Raw genomic sequence first — 18,949 nt, forward strand, 5'->3', positions numbered from 1 at the left:
GGGGAGTTCAAATGACAGGTTAACCTATCTCTGTCATTGAAACACAACAGATTACAAACACTCTCAGTGAGAAAGGCCAACAAGTGTAAAATTGAGAGATCAAATGGAATGCTATCATTAATCTGTTTATATTTTCTGACAACAAATTTTTGGATAACAGCACAAGAAATAAAAAAACACAGCTTTTATATTGTCCTTAATATACAGTATTTCCACTCTTAATGAAAGCCAGATTTGTCCCCAATATTTTGCAACGATGTTATGGATTTCAAGAGCAGCCAACAATATAGAAATTGAACAATGAAGCATGAAGAGCTCACTTGTTAGAGGATACACTGTATCACAGAGCTATGCGGTTCGATAGCTGGTCTCTTATTAAGGATTGTCACGACTTCCGCCGAAGTCGGTCCCTCTCCGTGTTCGGGCGGCGATTCAGCGGTTGACGTCACCGGCTTTCTAGCTACCGCTGATTCTGATTTTCCATTTGTTTCGTCTTTGTTTCACACACCTGTTTTCAATCCCACAATCACCTGTTCATTATTTAACCCTCTGTTCCCCCCCATGGTTTTTGTGAGTGATTGTTTATTTGTATTTTGGTCTGAGATGGTGTGCGTGTATTTTGTTACTTTGTATATATTAATTTATAATAATAATAATAATTTAACAACCCAACCAAGCTGCACTGCTTCTTAAGACAGTGCGTCTCCAACCCGGAAGCCAGCGGCACCAATGTGTCGGAGGAAACACCGTGCACCTGGCCTCCTTGGTTAGCGTGCACTGTGCCCGGCCCGCCACAGGAGTCGTTGGTGTGCGATGAGACAAGTATATCCCTACCGGCCAAACCCTCCCTAACCCGGACGACGCTAGGCCAATTGTGCGTCACCCCACGGACCTCCCGGTCGCGGCCGGCTGCGACAGAGTGCCCTAGACCACTGCGCCACCCGGGAGACCAATATATTCATTTTTTGAGTAAAGTACGTTTGATCACTCATATCTGCTGTCCTGCGCCTGACTCTACACCAGCTACACCTAGGACCCATTACAAGGATTTGGATCACATACTGTAGAGGTCTATCTGCTGCTAAGTTGAAGAGGTCAAATGGCACACACATATACACACACACCCACAAATATCCAGTACTCACCAGCAATGATCGTCTCTGCCAACATTGCCCAGTATTTCCAGTAAACAAAATACAACATGAAGTGGAACCATTTTAGTCCACATCCATTCTCGTTTTACAATCCACAGTGCAGATAATATACATTTAACAGATGAAATCAAAATTAATTAACTTGCAGGCCCAGCTGTGCCACATTGCAAGGGGAAAAACTGGCAAAATACATTTTTATTTTCTGTATAAAAGCTGTTTTCTGAGATGAAGGACTTCAGTACTGTACAAGTCCAATTTCTTTGCCAGAGTGAGTTTTGGATTGCTGCACATACAGCCTGGGAATCAAAGGAGATGCATATCCATACACGGCTAGACAAGGCTCCCTCCCCATGTAACAATTAGAATCCCCCTGCACACGGGACGCGTTTTGTAAAGGTCACAAGCAATTACCCAACCTGAAAAAAGCTGGCATGTCTCACATGGCTCTGCACACTCTCATTAGGCGTGCACAGATGTAGGATTTTAATTTGAGCCAGTTTGCTACAAAAGGAAAATAATCCTGCAGCAACAGGAAATGTGAATTATAAATAATTGATATTTTTAGGGGTTGATACATTTTTCGTAAGGGAAAATCAAGTTCGAAGTTTCCAGTAGCGGTGGCAGAATATATTCAACCATATGTCCAGTGAAGTCTACAAAACATATTGCATGTAACAAAGTCCAGAAAAAAAGCCATATTACAACCTGTGTTATTTGTGTTGTTTGCTCTATAACCTGTTAGTTCATATGCCTTGACACCGTGATATATTGGCCTAAGACCGAGACAATAAGAAGACACAGTGGCAGAATATATTCAACCATATGTCCAGTGAAGTCTACAAAACATATTGCATGTAACAAACAGGCTTATAGCATGGTAAAGCAAGGTAATGTCTCCGACATTTTCGGACTAGTAAACAGCTATTGATTTAGAACCACGTAGAGTTACAGCAAGTTACAAAGAAAACAGGAGTTGCCTCCACTATTCCAGCACCATTTCAACTTCAACATCATCGAATCACCTATACTTAGTTTAATACAGTGAAAACTAAAAGATAACAAAAACAATTTAGTCCAATCAACGTGAGCTAAATATGATGTGGCTGTCCATGATACTTATTTCTGTGTGTGTGTGTGTGTGTGTGTGTGTGTGTGTGTGTGTGTGTGTGTGTGCATGCGTGTGCATGCAAGTAGAAAAAATATGTTGCCTCCACTTGAAATGTCAAACCTTTTCAATTTCCTTTTCAATTTCCTGCATTTACAGGAACTTTCTCCTTCAACAGGGTGATCAAATAAAGATCCTATATCTGTACTGCAACCTAGAGTGGGCCATAAATGCACTGTGTTGCTCCCTGCCTTCCAACCCTCCTCTAATAGGTCTGCACCCACCAGCGTTAGAAGCACAAGGGAAAGTACACATCATCTCTGGATCAGATATGAGGGGAAAGGAGTACAGGCAAACACTGTGAGAGGATGAGGGCCCACTGTGTGTTACAGTATTAGTCAAAGCCTGACAGGAGGAGGACATGGTTTTCCCCCAATCATTAAGACACCAATTTACATTATTTATTTAAAAATAATACAAAAATAAAAAGTTAAACATAGAGTATGATTATTATGTGTATCTTTGAAGATAGTCATACCAATGAACCATACAGGTTCATATATATAGGCTCCATATAGGTTAAATCTAAAGAGGAGATACAATGCCTTGCAAAAGTAATCATCAACCCTTGGCATTTTCCCTATTTTGTTGCATTACAACCTGTAATTTAAATAGATTTTTATTTGGATTTCATGTAATGGACATACACATAATAGTCCAAATTGGTGAAGTGAAATGAAAAAAATAACTTGTTTCAAAACAATTCAAAAAAATTCAAAATGGAAAAGTGGTGCGTGTATATGTATTCACCCCCTTTATGTCTTCACCCCCTTTACTATGGAGCCCCTAAATAAGATCTGGTGCAACCAATTACCTTCAGAAGTCACATAATAAGTTCAATAAATTCCACCTGTGTGCAATCTAACTGTCACATGATCTCAGTATATATACAGCTGTTCCGAAAGGCCCTAGAGTCTGCAACACCACTAAGCAAGGGGCGCCACCAAGCAAATGTCACTATGAAGACCAAGGAGCTCTCCAAACAGGTCAGGGACAAAGTTGTGGAGAAGTACAGATCAGGGTTGAGTTATAAAGAAATATCTGAAACTTTGAACATCCCATGGAGCACCATTAAATCCATTATTAAAAAATGGAAAAAATATGGCACCACAACAAACCTGCCAAGAGGGCATTAATCAGAGAGGCAACAAAGAGACCAAAGATAACCCTGAAGGAGCGGCAAAGCTCCACAGCGAAGATTGGAGTATCTGTCTATAGGACCACTTTCAGTATTACACTCCAAGGAGCTGGACTTTATGGAAGATTGGTCAGAAAAAAGCCATTGCTTAAAGAAATAAATAAGCAAACACGTTTGGTGTTCGCCAAAAGACATGTGGGAGACTCCCCAAATGCTATGTCTGGCGCAAACCCAACAACTCTCATCACCCCGGGAATACCATCCCCACAGTGAAGCATGGTGGTGGCAGCATCATGCTGTGGGGATGTTTTTCATGGGCAAGGACTGGGAAACTTGAGACTGGGACGGAGGTTCATCTTCCAGCAGGACAATGATCCTAAGCATACTGCTAAAGAAACTTTCAAGTGGTTTAAAGGGAAACATTTAAATGTCTTGCAATGGCCTAGTCAAAGCCCAGACCTCAATCCAATTGAGAATCTGTGGTACGGCTTAAAGATTGCTGTACACCAGCAGGAACCCATCCAACTTGAAGGAGCTGGAGCAGTTTTGCCTTGAAGAATGGGCAAAAATCCCAGTGGCTAGATGAGCCAAGCTTATAGAGACATACCCCAAGAGACTTGCAGCTGTAATTGCTGCAAAAGGTGGCTCTACAAAGTATTTACTTTGGGGGGTGAATAGCTATTTACACTCAAGTTTTCTGTTTTTTGTTTGTTTCACAATAAAAACTATTTTGCATCAAATTATACAACCCCTCCCCCCCAAAAAATAAAATATATATATTTTTTTTAATTCCAGGTTGTAAGACAACAAAATAGGAAAAATGCCAAGGGGGGTGAATACTTTGGCAAGCCACTGTAAAGGCATGGGAGAAGTATCTAAACTGCACAAATAGGCAACGGAGATCCTTTATTGATGTCCATGAAATTGACCCATGCACAGGAACCCTTGCTCTCAGGGCCCATTCCAACAAATGACATGAACTGTATTCTAGTAAACCATGTCTTATACGTAATACCCCATGATGATCCTAGTGTGTTGAATGCACTTAATGTGGACCCTGTCTAACAATTCCCATACTGAGGTATGAGATCACAAAACTCACAAACACTAAATCAAAACCGGAGGCACAACGGGTCTTCAACAAAACACCATAGCTCATCCAGTAGAAAAACACAAATTGAAACCATATCCAATAAAAAATACTGTATATCGTATACGTCTTCCTTTTCATAGTTTAAAGGCCCAAATGCATGGGGATTACTTTTTCCGCTAATAATTCAGAAAAAATTATGAAAATGAAAATCAGTGTATTATTGGTGACATTGTATATTGTATTGAAATGAAATCATGTGACTATCAATTCTGTAACGCATTCGGAAAGTATTCAGACCCCTTGACTTTTTCCACATTTTGTTACATTACAGCTTTATTCTAAAATTGATTTAATAATATTTTTTCCTCATCGATCTACACACAATACTCAGTACTGATTGATTAAGTAAAAACACGTTTTTTGCAAATGTCTTAAAAATAATTGAAATTTGACTTGAAATTGAGCTCAGGTGCATCCTGTTGCCATTGATCATCCTTGAGATGTTTCTACAACTTGATTGGAGTCCGTCTGTGGTCAATTAAATTGATTGGACATTGTTTGGAAAGGCACACACCGATCTATATAAGGTCCCACAGTTTTTTTAGTTTTTTTATTAACTAGGCAAGTCAGTTAAGAACAAATTCTTATTTTCAATGACGGCCTAGGAACAGTGGGTTAACTGCCTGTTCAGGGGCAGAACGGCAAAGTTTGACAGCTCGGGGGTTTGAACTTGCAACCTTCCGGTTACTAGTCCCAACGCTCTAACCGCTAGGCTACCCTGACGCCCCAGTTGACAGTGCATGTCAGAGCAAAAACCAACCCATTAGGTCGAAGGAATTGTCCGTAGAGCTCTGAGACTGCCCGGCCAAACTGAGCAATCGGGGGAGAAGGGCCTTGGTCAGGGAGGTGACTAAGAACCCGATGGTCACTCTGACAGAGCTCCAGAGTTCCACTTTGGAAATGGGAGAACCTTCCAGAAGGACAACCATCTCTGCAGCCCTCCACCAGTCAGGCCTTTATATTAGAGTGGCTAGGTGGAAGCCACTCCTCAGTAAAAGGCGCATGACAGCCCGCTCGGAGTTTGCCAAAAGGCACCTAAAGACTTTTAGACCATGAGAAACAAAATGATCTGGTCTGATGAAACCAAGATTGAACTCTTTGGCCTGAATACCAAGCGTCACATCTGGACGACACCTGGCACCATCCATACGGGGAAGCATGGTGGTGGCAGCATCAAAGATGAACCGAGCAAAGTACAGAGAGATCGTTGATGAAAACCTGCTTCAGAGCGCTCAGGACCTCATACTGGGGTGAAGGTTCACCTTCCAACAGGACAATGACTCTAAGCACACAGCCAAGACAATGCGGGAGTTGCTTCGGGACAAGTCTCTGAATGTCCTTCAAATCATCAAATCAAATCAAATTGTCACGTGCCTGAATACAACAGGTGTTTCACCTTACAGTGAAATGCTTACTTACGAGCCCCTAACCAACAATGCAGTTTAAAAAATATATAAACAAATAAGAATAAGACATAAAATTAACAAGTCACGTCTTGTGGCACAGCCAGAGCCCGGATTTGAACCTGATCGAACATCTCTGGAGAGACCTGAAAATAGCTGTGCAGCGAAGCTCCCCATCCAACCTGAAAGAGCTTGAGAAGATCTGCAGAAAAGAATGGGAGAAACTCCCCAAATACAGGTGTAATCACTGTAATCGCAACCAAATGTACTGAATAAAGGTTCTGAAAACGTATGTAAATGTTACATTTCAGTGTTTCATTTTTTATGAATTTGCAAAAATGTCTAAAAACCTGTTTTTCCTTTGTCATTATGGGGTATTGTGTGTAGATTGATGAGAGGAAACAAGTAAAGGGGTCTGAATACTTTCTAAATGCCTCACACACTTACCCAAATAACTACATTTTCAATTTCAAAAGTGCACAATGGGAAATTGGTAGTAGGCAAATATACTATATAACTTGAATATGCAATCCATTATTAGGCCAAGCCTTCAATTTCCATATGAAGAGTTTCATTCCAAAACGCTATATATCCATTTTCAGAAATGTTGGTAAATTATATTTTATTGTTTAAAGAACTTATGAAAGAGATTGGTGTGTTTATTTCACTATCCAATCATGGCACAGGGTTGTTCAATGACAGACGTGTTTGAAATCTATCACTTGATGGTTTCGTTTCAGAGAAAATATTATCATGTTTTTTTGTTTGCCAAATTCTATATATCGGCCTCATTATGAGAAAAACAATTAGTTCTGCTAGGTTTTATACAGTCATATGTAAACAATAACTGCATTTTGAATGAAGAATGTGCAAATGTTATATTTGTGACATCAATATATATATATTTTAATTTACGAATCAATACAGTAATATATGAGATCTGTAAGGAAAACATTTACATTTGACATTTTTGTCATTTAGCAGATGCTTGGTTTCCCGACTGGCTGGTTCGATCCCAGGCTGTATCACAACCGGCCGTGATGGGCCAGCGCATAATTGGCCCAGCGTTATCCGGGTTAGGGTTTGGCAGGGGTAGGCCGTCATTGTAAATAAGAATGTGTTCTTAACTGACTTGCCTAGTTAAATAAAGGTTAAATAAAATAAATAAAAATAATGTTAGTATGGGTATTCGAACACAGCTCAGGTTTTTTGTACAATCAGTGTATACCAGTCTGGTAGTTGTAGTAAACTTCTAAGGCATTAAAGTTCTTAAAGAATCAATGTGCATTATAAATTAAAATGACAACTGACCTTTATATAAGCCTCGCCCCCCTTGGGAACCAACCTCCGACAACATTTTCCCTCACAATGATCTCAAACTGGGTTCCTAAATACACAATGAAATGTAACACGGACTAACCCTTGCAAATCAGGACACTCTTGGGTATGTTGTGGTGGACTGTCAATGCAAATACTTTAAGGGAACCTGGTAAAATTGTGTTTTCAGTGTAGGCAGCCACTGAGTGGATCTAAATTCACTGTCAGCGTGCAGCCAAAGATAAAACAACTTTTTGGAGCTAACTAGTGCTCTCAAATAATTTCCTGATTTTGACAGCAGATGGGAGTTGTAACATTGCTAACTTAGCTAGCTTACATACATTTTGAGAAAACAAGTTATATTAAGTGAATAGCTAGCTAGAGTTAGCAGCGTTCGGTGGTCAAGTCTGAGAGCTAGCTAACCAGCTGAGCTAGCAAACAAAAGTATACATTTGGATTTATAAAATACTCCATCAAAATGCTCTGCATTTCAGGAATCATAGTAGCAAGTACTCCTGGTGCACTTAGCCATTTAAGCATAAATGTTTAGAAGAAAAATAATAGTTTTTTATATAGCCCTCAGTGGCTTTTTGGCAATTTAAACATGAGCTTGTCAGGGGTGTCAACATGTCAACAGTTGCTATCCATTGGGGTGCTGTGATTGGTTGCCTAAAATTCAGGGGAGGGTATTTAGCGAAGGGTAAATTCAAAATGTGAAGTGGCAGGGGTGCAACTTTGGTTTTAAAAGTGGGGGGGGACAGCTTTTATTTTTTTCAGTTGGATAAACACTCCAAACATCCTACCCAATCGCTCGGAGGCATCCGCATGGTCCTTAAGCACACCTTTACCTTGTTTTGTATAATATTCCAATTATAAACTGGGGGGACATGTCCCCAATGAAAGTTGCACCCCTGTGAAGAGGTATGCTTAGATAACCTATGCAGCAAAAAATACATATATGTATTTTTTTTTTTTACATAGAATTAGGCATAATGATTATCAATCTAGAGTGCAGGAAAAGTTGTTTCAGGTGTTTTAAAAATGTTACATTTTCCCAACCACCCCCCTTCATTCTTCATGCCCCCTCTAAAATAATGGGTGCATGACGCTCCCCTGCTCTCTAATCAGCCTTCTCCATTCACATCTTAATTTAACATTCGAATCCCATAATGCAGAATCAGCTCCTATGTCTGCAAATAGGCTATTGAGGGGGCTTATTATGTTACCCAATAATAATGCACTAAATCACTGATTGGGCACATCATTGTCACACATAAAAAATTACAGTCGCAAAATAGAACTCAATTGATTGAACATAAAATGTATGTCAACATGATTGAAATAGCCTATATAGGCCCATACCCCTGTGGCCTATGTATTGTCTAATGCAGTCATCTTTGTATTTGTAGTCAACTTCGTTTTGAGTTATTGGCAGTCACGGCCAGATGATGGCCTAAACATCTTGATTCTATCTTTAGTAGAGATATTCTGTCAATAACGTGACGCAGAACGATGGACTTTGGCTGCTTTGGTCTGGATCACTCGTAGATGTGCAAAAGTTTTTTAAGGGCCACGTTACTAACGAAGACTGGGAAACTTAACACAGACGAACACTTGCGTATGTTGGGTATGTTGTGGTGGACGATAAATGCCTTTGCTTCACTAGAACCTGGTAAAATGATGTTTGAAGTCAGGGTAGCCACTGAATGGCTCTGAATGCATTGCATTCAAAGATATAACCCATTTAAGAGCTAACTAGTGCTGAGAACAGTAATATTTTAGACGCACATTAAGTTACCCTTCAGCAATCATTTCTAGTGAAAAAAAAAATTGGTGGATATAGCGTTTTGGAAAGAAACTCTTTATTATTGTAACGACCCTGGGTGTATAAGTTATGTTATATGTTCCCCTCTGTTTTCCTCTGGGCAGTAATTTCATTAAAGCACAAAGACAAAGTAGTTTTTATTTTCTTTACACTGTAAAACTCATTAGCGTATGAAATATATGAAAACCAAACGTCTATATGAATTCTTCAACCACAGATAAGATTCACACTTGAAGAGAGGAATCCTTTAACGTTACTTGAAACCAAGATAGATATTGAACGACTGGTGTCAGTCCACGTGCAAACTTAAACAGTGTTCAAGAAAAAGTTCAAACAAGCGACGGGAAACAAATAGCCTGCAACTGATGTCCACCAACATATGGTTGCATCTCTTTATCATTAAACAAAGATCACAAAGATGTGTTGACAGTAAACAGTAGGCTAGAAAAAGTTGTATTTCGTTTAATGGCCAAATATTACTTTAGATGATGATCATTGAAATAGCCAACTTTTGGATGAATTTCTAAACGAAATAGAATCTAAAATGCAACATAACAAAATTGAAGTGGGCTAGCTGCCCATTTCCACCCAAATAAAATAATGTGCTGCAAAATCGAAATCTGAAGAAAAATACAATAGGAATCAAACGGGTTTATAAAAGGCTACAGAATAAGTGTAAATCTATCATGGCTAGGCCTATCTTTTTATTCAGGATTTGACAGAGCATCACGATGTATTTTTTATTTTAGGAATCCGTGCAAGGGAGTGGGGAATAAAAATTGATTAGGCTTATAGGCAGAAGCAGAGCAGAAGACGGGTTGTCGGCGAGAATAGGCCTAGACTACTGTAGGCCTATACTTTAAAGTTCCAATGCAGACGTTTTATCTCAAGATCAAATAATATCTGGGTAGCAATTATCTACCTTACTGTGATTGTTTTCAATTAAAATGGTAAAACATGTAAAGCTTCTTAGCAAAGAGCAATTTATCAAGCAACAATTTTGCTAGGACTGAAACTGAAGATTAGCTGTTATTGGCAGAGCGATTTTGTACTCTCTTTCATATTGGTCTATTAAATAATTTGCTGCATGGTGACGTTACCACGGAAGACTAAAACTCCCTCCCACCAAAACAGGCTGAAATTGCAGGCAGTTTTTTAAAACAGCTCTTACACTAAAACGACATTATCATCATTTTCACAATTGCACAGTATTATTCCAACCTCATAGTGTGGAAATATATATAAAACACAGAAAAATCACAGTTTTGACTGCACTGGGCTTTTAAGATGAATGGTATAGCCTAGTATAAAGACCTAGAGTAACATGTGTGAAATACTATTACTGGCGTGTTCACGAGACGCAACTGAGGTGACAAGAGTAATTTCTGGATAACGTGGACCTAAACTAATTACACGAGCTCCGCTTCTTCTATAGATAAATTTAAGCCTGCTGTGTGCACGGCGTTTAATGCATAAGGCCTTCACATGAACACGACTCATAAGCCCTACACGTACAGTGACGAAACCACCAGTCTGCCTACACCCCTCACACACCATGTTCAGTTGAAGTAAAAAATGGACGTACAGTTATGCGGTGGTAAAGTGTGTGCCAAACTGATGTAAGGGCACACTAGCCTCCTGTGTAATAGTGTGTAACCACAGAGGTGTCATGGCACGAGAAGTGGACACCTGTAGGGACCCAGGCCCGTGCGCACACTGGCCTGCCTCCAGCCGCCACCACAACTGGAGAGTGTCCTGGTTTGAGCAACACCAGTAACACCAACTTTTGAACTATTCGATCAAATTATCAATGGAAAAACATAACTACTTGGTGTCGGTTGTTTTTATTTATTTATTATTGTGTTATTTTTGATTGAAAGAATGCATTAATTAGACTGAAACACATCTATTAATCTTCTCCTGGAAATCAAACGAGAGACAATATACGTTTTAGGCTGATTCGTTATCTCAAATTTACTCTATTTAAAGTATGTTCGTTTTATTTAAATGAGCAGGCTCCCGTATGTGAGGACTACTGAATAAAAAGTGAGCATATCTGTCAACCGTTACAAAAAGAAAATGAAATTAATGCAAATGTTCTTCGTTTCACAACTGACATTTGGGGAAACTTTTAGTTTTTGTTTTGTTTTGTTTTGTCACGTGACTTTTGCAGAGCCACACTTGAACACAACCTATCCACTTTACCAGCAGGATGTCCTTCGTCTCCCAACATGTATTCTTGCACCCCCAAAAAATACTTCACAGACTCCATACATAGACTTCAGTCAATTTTGAGGGTCTCTTTTTTTAGGCTATAAACATGCATAATGCAATATTGAAAGTGTTAAGAAGCTCAGACTCGATTAAAAGGTTCAAATAATTATAGGCTACAGAAATAATAAAATAAAATATATTACATTCAATTTCCACGTAATGCTTATAATCAAACTATAGGCCTACATTTAGCATTGTTTATGAATATTCCAGAAGTAAAAGAAGATTAGTCAAACCATGCTTGTATCAATGTAAACCTGCTAGACAAAATATATAACGGTGCAAATAGTCATAAATAATGATTTGATAATATGGAAATGAATTTTAAAAAGCTGTGGAAAAAAGTTAAACTAACTTGTTGGCATTATGTAATATTGCCACTTAACAACATGAAATGCTGTGCTCTCTTCCGCGTTAAAGTGCAGACGTTTAAACGATTATCTCCTCAGACATACTTTCATAAAGACACAATACAAAACTTGAATGAGAATAAATATACTTAGTAATTTGGTTATTGATAGAAATCGACACATTGTATTAAGTCATTTGCCCTGTAGTAAGCGGCAGAAACAGCTCTATAGTTTTACTGTGCATCTTCCAAAGTACCAATGGACACGCAACGAGTCTAATACCGATCTCGTCTTAAATTATTTCACATGGTCTTTCTTTTCCAAAAAACATTTTTGAAAAACATATTTTAAACATGCATTTATACCTGATACATCGCGACATGTTTGTGTTCCAGTGATCCTCTTTAGCCAAGGAATCTGCACAGTCGTGTACAGTAGGTTAAATTTAATCTAGATGGTGGTGTAATTCCTATTCTATCCAGATGAGGGAAAATTGAGGTTCTGTTGTGCAGTCCTTTGGATTTAGAAAAGGGATTTCAACAGAATTCTACAGAATCAAAGCAATGTCAATAACCTAAACAAAACAGATAACGTAGCCTATCACTTCACCAAGATAGCCAAGAAATAATGGTTCATTTATTGAGAAAGATTAAATCGTGCATATGCTTTATGCTTGATTTAGCAGATAACATTTAGAGCAGTGAGCCACACTAACTAACTGTACCTTCACTGTGACTTTAATGAACGATTGCCCTCTCCTCATTCTTCGCCTCCCTCCAAGGTTGCTGTGGTGACCCAACCTGATGTATTCCATGTGTCTTGATCCCTACAAGACCTGAAGTGAAGTGGCCAAGAGAGAGGGGATAGTGACACTGCACCTTGTTACCGTTGGTTCGACTGTTAACTTTTACTAGTGACATTTTGCGAGCTTATAAACTATACCTTCTTAATTTCCACAGGAAACACAGAGAACATGCTGTGATAATGCTAGCCTCAGGAATTCAGTCAATATCCTATAGTCTAGGAGCATTGCAACCCACAAAGGTATCGATTACATGAGCCCTATAGCATGTTTGATGCTAAGGATGGAGGTGTAAAAGGCCTTACCGGTTAGTGAGTCCCTTGGTCTGGGTTGTAATCGAAACTTCATGTGACACTATTATGCGATTCCCATGGTTTGCTAGTTCCGGCCTCTTATGGCGCGCGAAACACATCATGAGCGAGATCCCAGGCCGGCGGTCAGTTGGTTCCGCAATGGAACCAAAACACGCAACTGGAAAATATATTAGCAATTGTGCCGACTTAATTTTAATAGCATAATAATAGTAGGCATTGCAATATAAATACATTGATTGAAATAAAAATGGAGTTGGCAAATGTTCACGGAATATTTATGAAAATGGATTTTGTGAAAATGTATCAAAGTGGATGGAATGAAACACATCTGAAATATTATGTTTTAATGATACAAATTGGTGGATAAGATTCTAATAGTTCTTTGATCAAAATGTATAGGCTACACTGCAGGCTCTATTGCCAAAATGTCACTCACAAAATATTGTAAACACAGTCTACATTAGTGGAGAAGTGCCCATTGGAAGTCCATCCAAAGCACAACTCACCTCATTCGAAATAATCTCTTCAATGGTTTACAATGTATCTTCTATTTACCAATGCATCGTGTTCAATAAAATGTTTCCCCTCAGTCACTTAGTCCCTATGTAAAATACAGAGAGAGGTTGAATTGCGCAAACCGGATGGTGCATGTGTTCAACAGCCTATCCACGGTCAGGACGGCCAATGAAACAAAACCAGAACTCCAGCGTGGTAAAATTGACGTCGAGGGACGCGTCAAATTAATCCCACAAACTTCAGCCTCTGGGATAACTCAATTTTGCCTTTATCAGATGAGGATCACTTCAGTGCCGTCGTACAAAGCATTTTTTCTCTAAGCACTGTGATAGAAGAGGGAGAAGAACAATTGGAAGGAGTCTTTTAAGAAGTCCACATTTTTTCTTCAACGTTTTGCTTCCTTCGTGCAGAAGGGAGAACCACCGCATTCAACCATTGAGGGGCAACTATTTCAAAGCATCTCGAACCACAGGCAAATGGGTAAGCTTGCGTTAACATCGGCATGCTTCAGTGAAAGAAAGCTTATGGAAGCATAACCATGCTTTACACGCCTGTATAACGCCAGAAATAACTATACAGTTGATTTCGGGTTGTAGATAAAGTGGACATGTCCCTTTACAGAACGAATGGAAGGATAGTTTACACGACAGACAAGTCTTTTTTTCCACGATATGCTAATGCGGCATATTCATAATTAAGTTCATATTCAATGGTTTATTTATTAAAAATGTATGTACAGAATATTGAAATGAATTGACATAAAACTTCAAAAGTGGCAAAAGTGGCACTAAGATCCAAAGGTAAGTTAAATGTCGCCTCCTGATGTGATTAGTAATAACAAAAACGTACAATAGCTCGCCATTTTGCATGGTTAAATTTACTGTGCGAGTATGGAGTTATGTCTGCTTTCATGACTGAATATGTTAATGCATCTTTATTCCCGTTAGAGCAAACCTATGGCGAGGTGAATCAGTTGGGTGGTGTATTCGTCAATGGACGACCTCTGCCTAACGCCATACGACTACGGATAGTGGAGTTGGCCCAGCTCGGAATCAGACCCTGTGATATTAGTAGGCAACTTCGCGTCTCTCACGGCTGTGTGAGCAAGATATTAGCTCGGTACAGCGAAACAGGTTCCATTTTACCAGGTGCCATCGGGGGGAGCAAACCACGGGTTACCACACCGAATGTAGTGAAGAACATAAGGGATTACAAACAAGGTGACCCGGGGATATTTGCCTGGGAGATCCGGGACAGACTACTAGCAGACGGAGTTTGTGACAAATACAACGTGCCCTCAGTCAGCTCCATTAGCCGGATTTTACGCAACAAGATTGGAAATCTTTCCCAGCCAAACCAGTATGAGAGCAGCAAGCAAGCCCCCACACAGGCCGGCCTCTCTTACAACCACATATACCCTTATTCATATCCCAATGCTATGTCACCCAATGGCAAAATGGGCAGCGGTCCCGGAGTACCCGTGACGGCCGGGCATGTAAACATATCAAGGGCCTGGCCATCGGCGCACACTGTCACCAACATTCTGGGTATCAGGGCCTTCATGGATCATCAAGGTGCGTAATATTGAATCTATTTTCTAGACAAATGATTGCTTGTTGATTTATATGGCACCATACATACACATAGTTCTAACCCATTTCCCAATAATTGTCAAAGTGCATTTGGGGTGACTGGCTTGAGCTATTGGACGTGCTTTTCAGTTTATGACTAATTTGTCCATGATGTATGATTTATAAATCATGGTTTGACGTGTTATCATCAGGGAGGAAATTTGCCCTATAAATCTTTGTAGGCCTTGGTTTTGTGCCTCACAAGGAAAACGACTTACTCCGCAGGCCTACTCACTGGCGCCTAGGCAAGCACCTTGCTTAGGCTACCCGTTAAAGCCTCCTCGTTCCCCGTAGGACCTAAGGTCACTCACTATAAGTTCCTACTCGTCATGTTCTTAGTGATATGTTGCCTGTAGGGCCCAGATGTATTGTCGGCCATGGCTGCAGCGCTGCCATCAAGGAAACAAATTAAGGTAGCAAGTAGGCCTATAGCATGTAGCCATATTCGAAAGAGCATAATTATTATGCATGCTTGTACAATGATGCGATATAATAATCGATCATTTGATGTGGCATTGAACATTTTAAATTGCTATAAACGTGTGATAGCCTTGTCCACATTTCCTCCAATAGATTCCTGACAAACAGCTTATAAAGTTCTTGATTCAGAAACGAAAACAATAGGCCTTGCTTGGATACGCACAATTACGCACACTATTCCTCTACTCAAAACGTATTGTTTTGATAGCATTTTAAGAAATATAGCCGATATAACGTGCAATATTAATATTAAGTATAACATATAATTTAGGTCTCATTTAATATTTTACAGTTGCAACGGCTGCTTTCTTCATATAGGATCATTTGATAGTTAGTTATGAATATCAATAGATCAGAGGCATTTTGACAGTTTCCCCCTAATGATCTGACATGTAAAGTGCAATTTTTTGTTTTCGAATCAGCAATTGCTGGAGCAGAGGGATATCCACAGAAAATGGAAGACTGGAGTAGTATCAACAGAGCGACGTTTCCCTCGGCTCATGCAGTCAACGGAATTGACAAATCAGCCATTGATGCAGACATAAAATATGCACAGGTAAAAACAAGAACTCATATAAATGCATAAGACTATAGCTGTGTCCTTTATCTGCAGAGAGACTGGGTTCGAAGTGTAACATAATATAATATGTATTGAAAGGCATTAATCTGTTTAATATAGGCTTGGTATTCGTAAATTGTTAATGTTCGTCAAAATGTTCAACGTTTGCTCCAGCACTATTCAAGGAAGATTAATATGACATAGGGTGAATTGATATATACTGTATACACACTTATATCATAGATGTGCAAATGTTTCGTTCTGGGAAACGTAAATCTGACATACTTTCTTTGTGTTTGTGCGTATTTTCTTGCAGCCCTCATCAACATTATCCAGTTATGTCCCTGCTTGTGCCTACTCACCTTCAAACCAGTACGGCGTTTATAGCGGGCCAGGTAGCTATGTGACCCCTGGGCACCCTTGGCAGTCCCAGAACTCGAGTTTGTCCCACCCAAGCAGCGGCATGACGACGCACGCTGGAGACATCCACTCTTCAATGCCGTTCAAACATCCATCGCGAGAAGGTAGGCCAGATCCTGTTTGATAGTGTTCCATTCTGATCACAACTGTGGTAGTTTAGCATAATTTAGCATAATTCACTGGCAGCTAGCTGACTCGTTTCCCTCCAAGTTTCCTTCATCTATGGCAAAAAACATCGTTATTGTAAGTTCAATAACAAGCCGTAAAATAACACAATGTGCATTTTTATAGTTTTGTATTTTCTTTTTAAAGCCTATTCAAACACACACACGGGCGCGCACGCACGCACACACACTTATTATTAGGCAACCATTAATCTAACACCGGCTGTCTAATTGTGGACATTAAATATTAAATTATGTCGCTGTCAAGTCCCACAATAATTATATTTACATGTCATAATGGGGGACTAAAATATATAGGGCATTAGTACAAAATAAATCTAAGCCTACATTAGCAAAGGGTCTCGAAATTGTAGCAGCCTAAAATATTGATGTAGGCCTAATGGTGCGGACCTATAGTGTTTATAACTCTATGACAGCTAAATTATAATTATTTTAGGCTGAGATAGGCCTAAAACAGGTGCTTGAACTAAGTGATCTCGGCCCTTATACATGTATTATTCTACTTATGCTTCGATTAAAACATGTTCTTATCCCTTTGATAGCTGCTGTATATTTTAATTTCAAATTAAATATATGATACAATTAAAAACATTTAGTGTTCTAAAAAAATAGTTACAGATGATATGGTCTTGCCAAAAATAATGCATGAATAAATTCGATTATGAATCGAGGTGTGAACCCAAGAAGACAAATGTGGAAGTTATATTGCAGCATGTGATCCATGTTGTCAGTAAATGCATTCATAGTGTACAATTTAAATGTCATGTGAAGTTTAGAAAAAGAACATTGCGTAAAATAATGTGGAATACTTTAAATATGGTATCAAATGAATTGCCTTATAGTGTAACGTTGACTATTGTGATTGTTAGTAACCTATTTTGTATTTAAATATTGCATGTCTTAGTCTAACTTTCAGGTCATTCAGGTCTGTATAGGCCTAAGATAAAATCATTTTGGTTTTTAATAAATATTGACATTTTTAGTTTTGCTGAAATAAAGAGTAATGGCTTGTGTGCTATACAAACGTCTCCTGTTTGTGTTCTGCAGGAGACAGAAAGCCCCCCAGTCCCCTAAACAAGCAACTGCAGCAAGAGGCGTTGAGCAGTGTACACGGACTCAATCTCCCTACCTCATCCTCGTAATGCCAGGGAGCTCGTGCAGCAAACCGAGGACTCAAAACTCACAGTAGGACTATGTAAGGAGCTGCAGACCCTTATCTATTTGAGGGCATTTCAAGAATACAAACAGTAAGTGCAAGCACTATTTATGATTTGTTTGCCAAAGTGTTAACTATTGAATGGGCCCTTATAGCCTAACACATGTGCATACAAATGTAGCCAAATATAGATAGACTCCAGTCGGTCTGTGGCCATATGAATGTAAACTTATGAGGATGTTGAACTGTATTGGAGTCTCCTGTCCTCATGCAGCAGAATTAGTGGTTGGTGGTTATGTAGTCTTTTCATTGAACTACTTCATGTATATTTCTGTAAAAGACTGCAGGATTTAAATGCAATAATGTCTGTCATTGATGTTTCATTAAACAAGTTTGCTATAGTTGACAATGGAACTGTATCCTGTACACGCAGTAAATTGTTTTCTTAATTGGTTACAAATCTGGTTTCTACAGACCAACTCAACGATGTGAACAAAGTGTACATGTAAAATAGATAATTGCAAAAGCTTTAATTATATATTTTTATAAATCCATTGTAAATATTCTAAATAAAGGCATTGTAAAATATAACTGTTCCTGTCATTATAAAAATGCTAAACAAGTACTGCATACCATCTTTCTAAGTCAAATGTGTTTGCTTAGCGATTTAAAGCGCAGATATAGAATGCACTGGGTGTCGCAGATCATTAGGAAGCTGTTAGAGGAAGAAATTAGATTTCTATATCAGCAAGATGGCCAAAATTGATATGTGAAGTTATCGGTATGTATGAGGGAAATCACTGCGTATCATGCTGGGACAACGTGTAGGTGCTAATCTCTTTGCCCTCATGGGCGCTACCGTGCTTCTGCGTTAATGGAGCTTACTGCTTTTGGCGCCTCCAGTGATGGTATCTTAGCTCCTTCTTCTGGCTACTTGCCATAAGGCAAATTAAATAACCAATCAAGAGCATGAGCATGTTATTTTGCAATAGAGGCTGCGTTTGGGATAACACACACACACACACACACCACACCCACACACACACACACACACACACACACACACACACACACACACACACACACACACACACACACACACACACA

General features: G+C 39.3%; 1 protein-coding gene across 1 annotated transcript; it reads left to right on the plus strand.

Moving 5' to 3' along the window:
* The first annotated feature begins 13,726 nt into the window (after positions 1–13,726).
* LOC139374300 (paired box protein Pax-1-like) lies at positions 13,727–18,336 on the plus strand. Its single transcript, XM_071115336.1, has 5 exons — positions 13,727–13,891; positions 14,359–14,985; positions 15,945–16,078; positions 16,398–16,605; positions 17,734–18,336. Exons 1-5 carry the CDS (start codon positions 13,888–13,890, stop codon positions 17,826–17,828), a joined length of 1,068 nt encoding a protein of 355 aa, XP_070971437.1. The 5' UTR covers positions 13,727–13,887; the 3' UTR covers positions 17,829–18,336.
* Positions 18,337–18,949: the final 613 nt, after the last annotated feature.

This window comes from Oncorhynchus clarkii, chromosome 19 (assembly GCF_045791955.1).
Source record: "Oncorhynchus clarkii lewisi isolate Uvic-CL-2024 chromosome 19, UVic_Ocla_1.0, whole genome shotgun sequence".
Classification (NCBI taxonomy): Eukaryota; Metazoa; Chordata; class Actinopteri; order Salmoniformes; family Salmonidae; genus Oncorhynchus; species Oncorhynchus clarkii.

Bases quoted from the DNA above. Each gene is read 5' to 3' on its own strand.
- LOC139374300 (XM_071115336.1), top strand. The intron at 14,986-15,944 runs GTGCGTAATATT...TTTTCGAATCAG, and splicing joins GGCCTTCATGGATCATCAAG to CAATTGCTGGAGCAGAGGGA. The intron at 16,606-17,733 runs GTAGGCCAGATC...TGTGTTCTGCAG, and splicing joins CAAACATCCATCGCGAGAAG to GAGACAGAAAGCCCCCCAGT.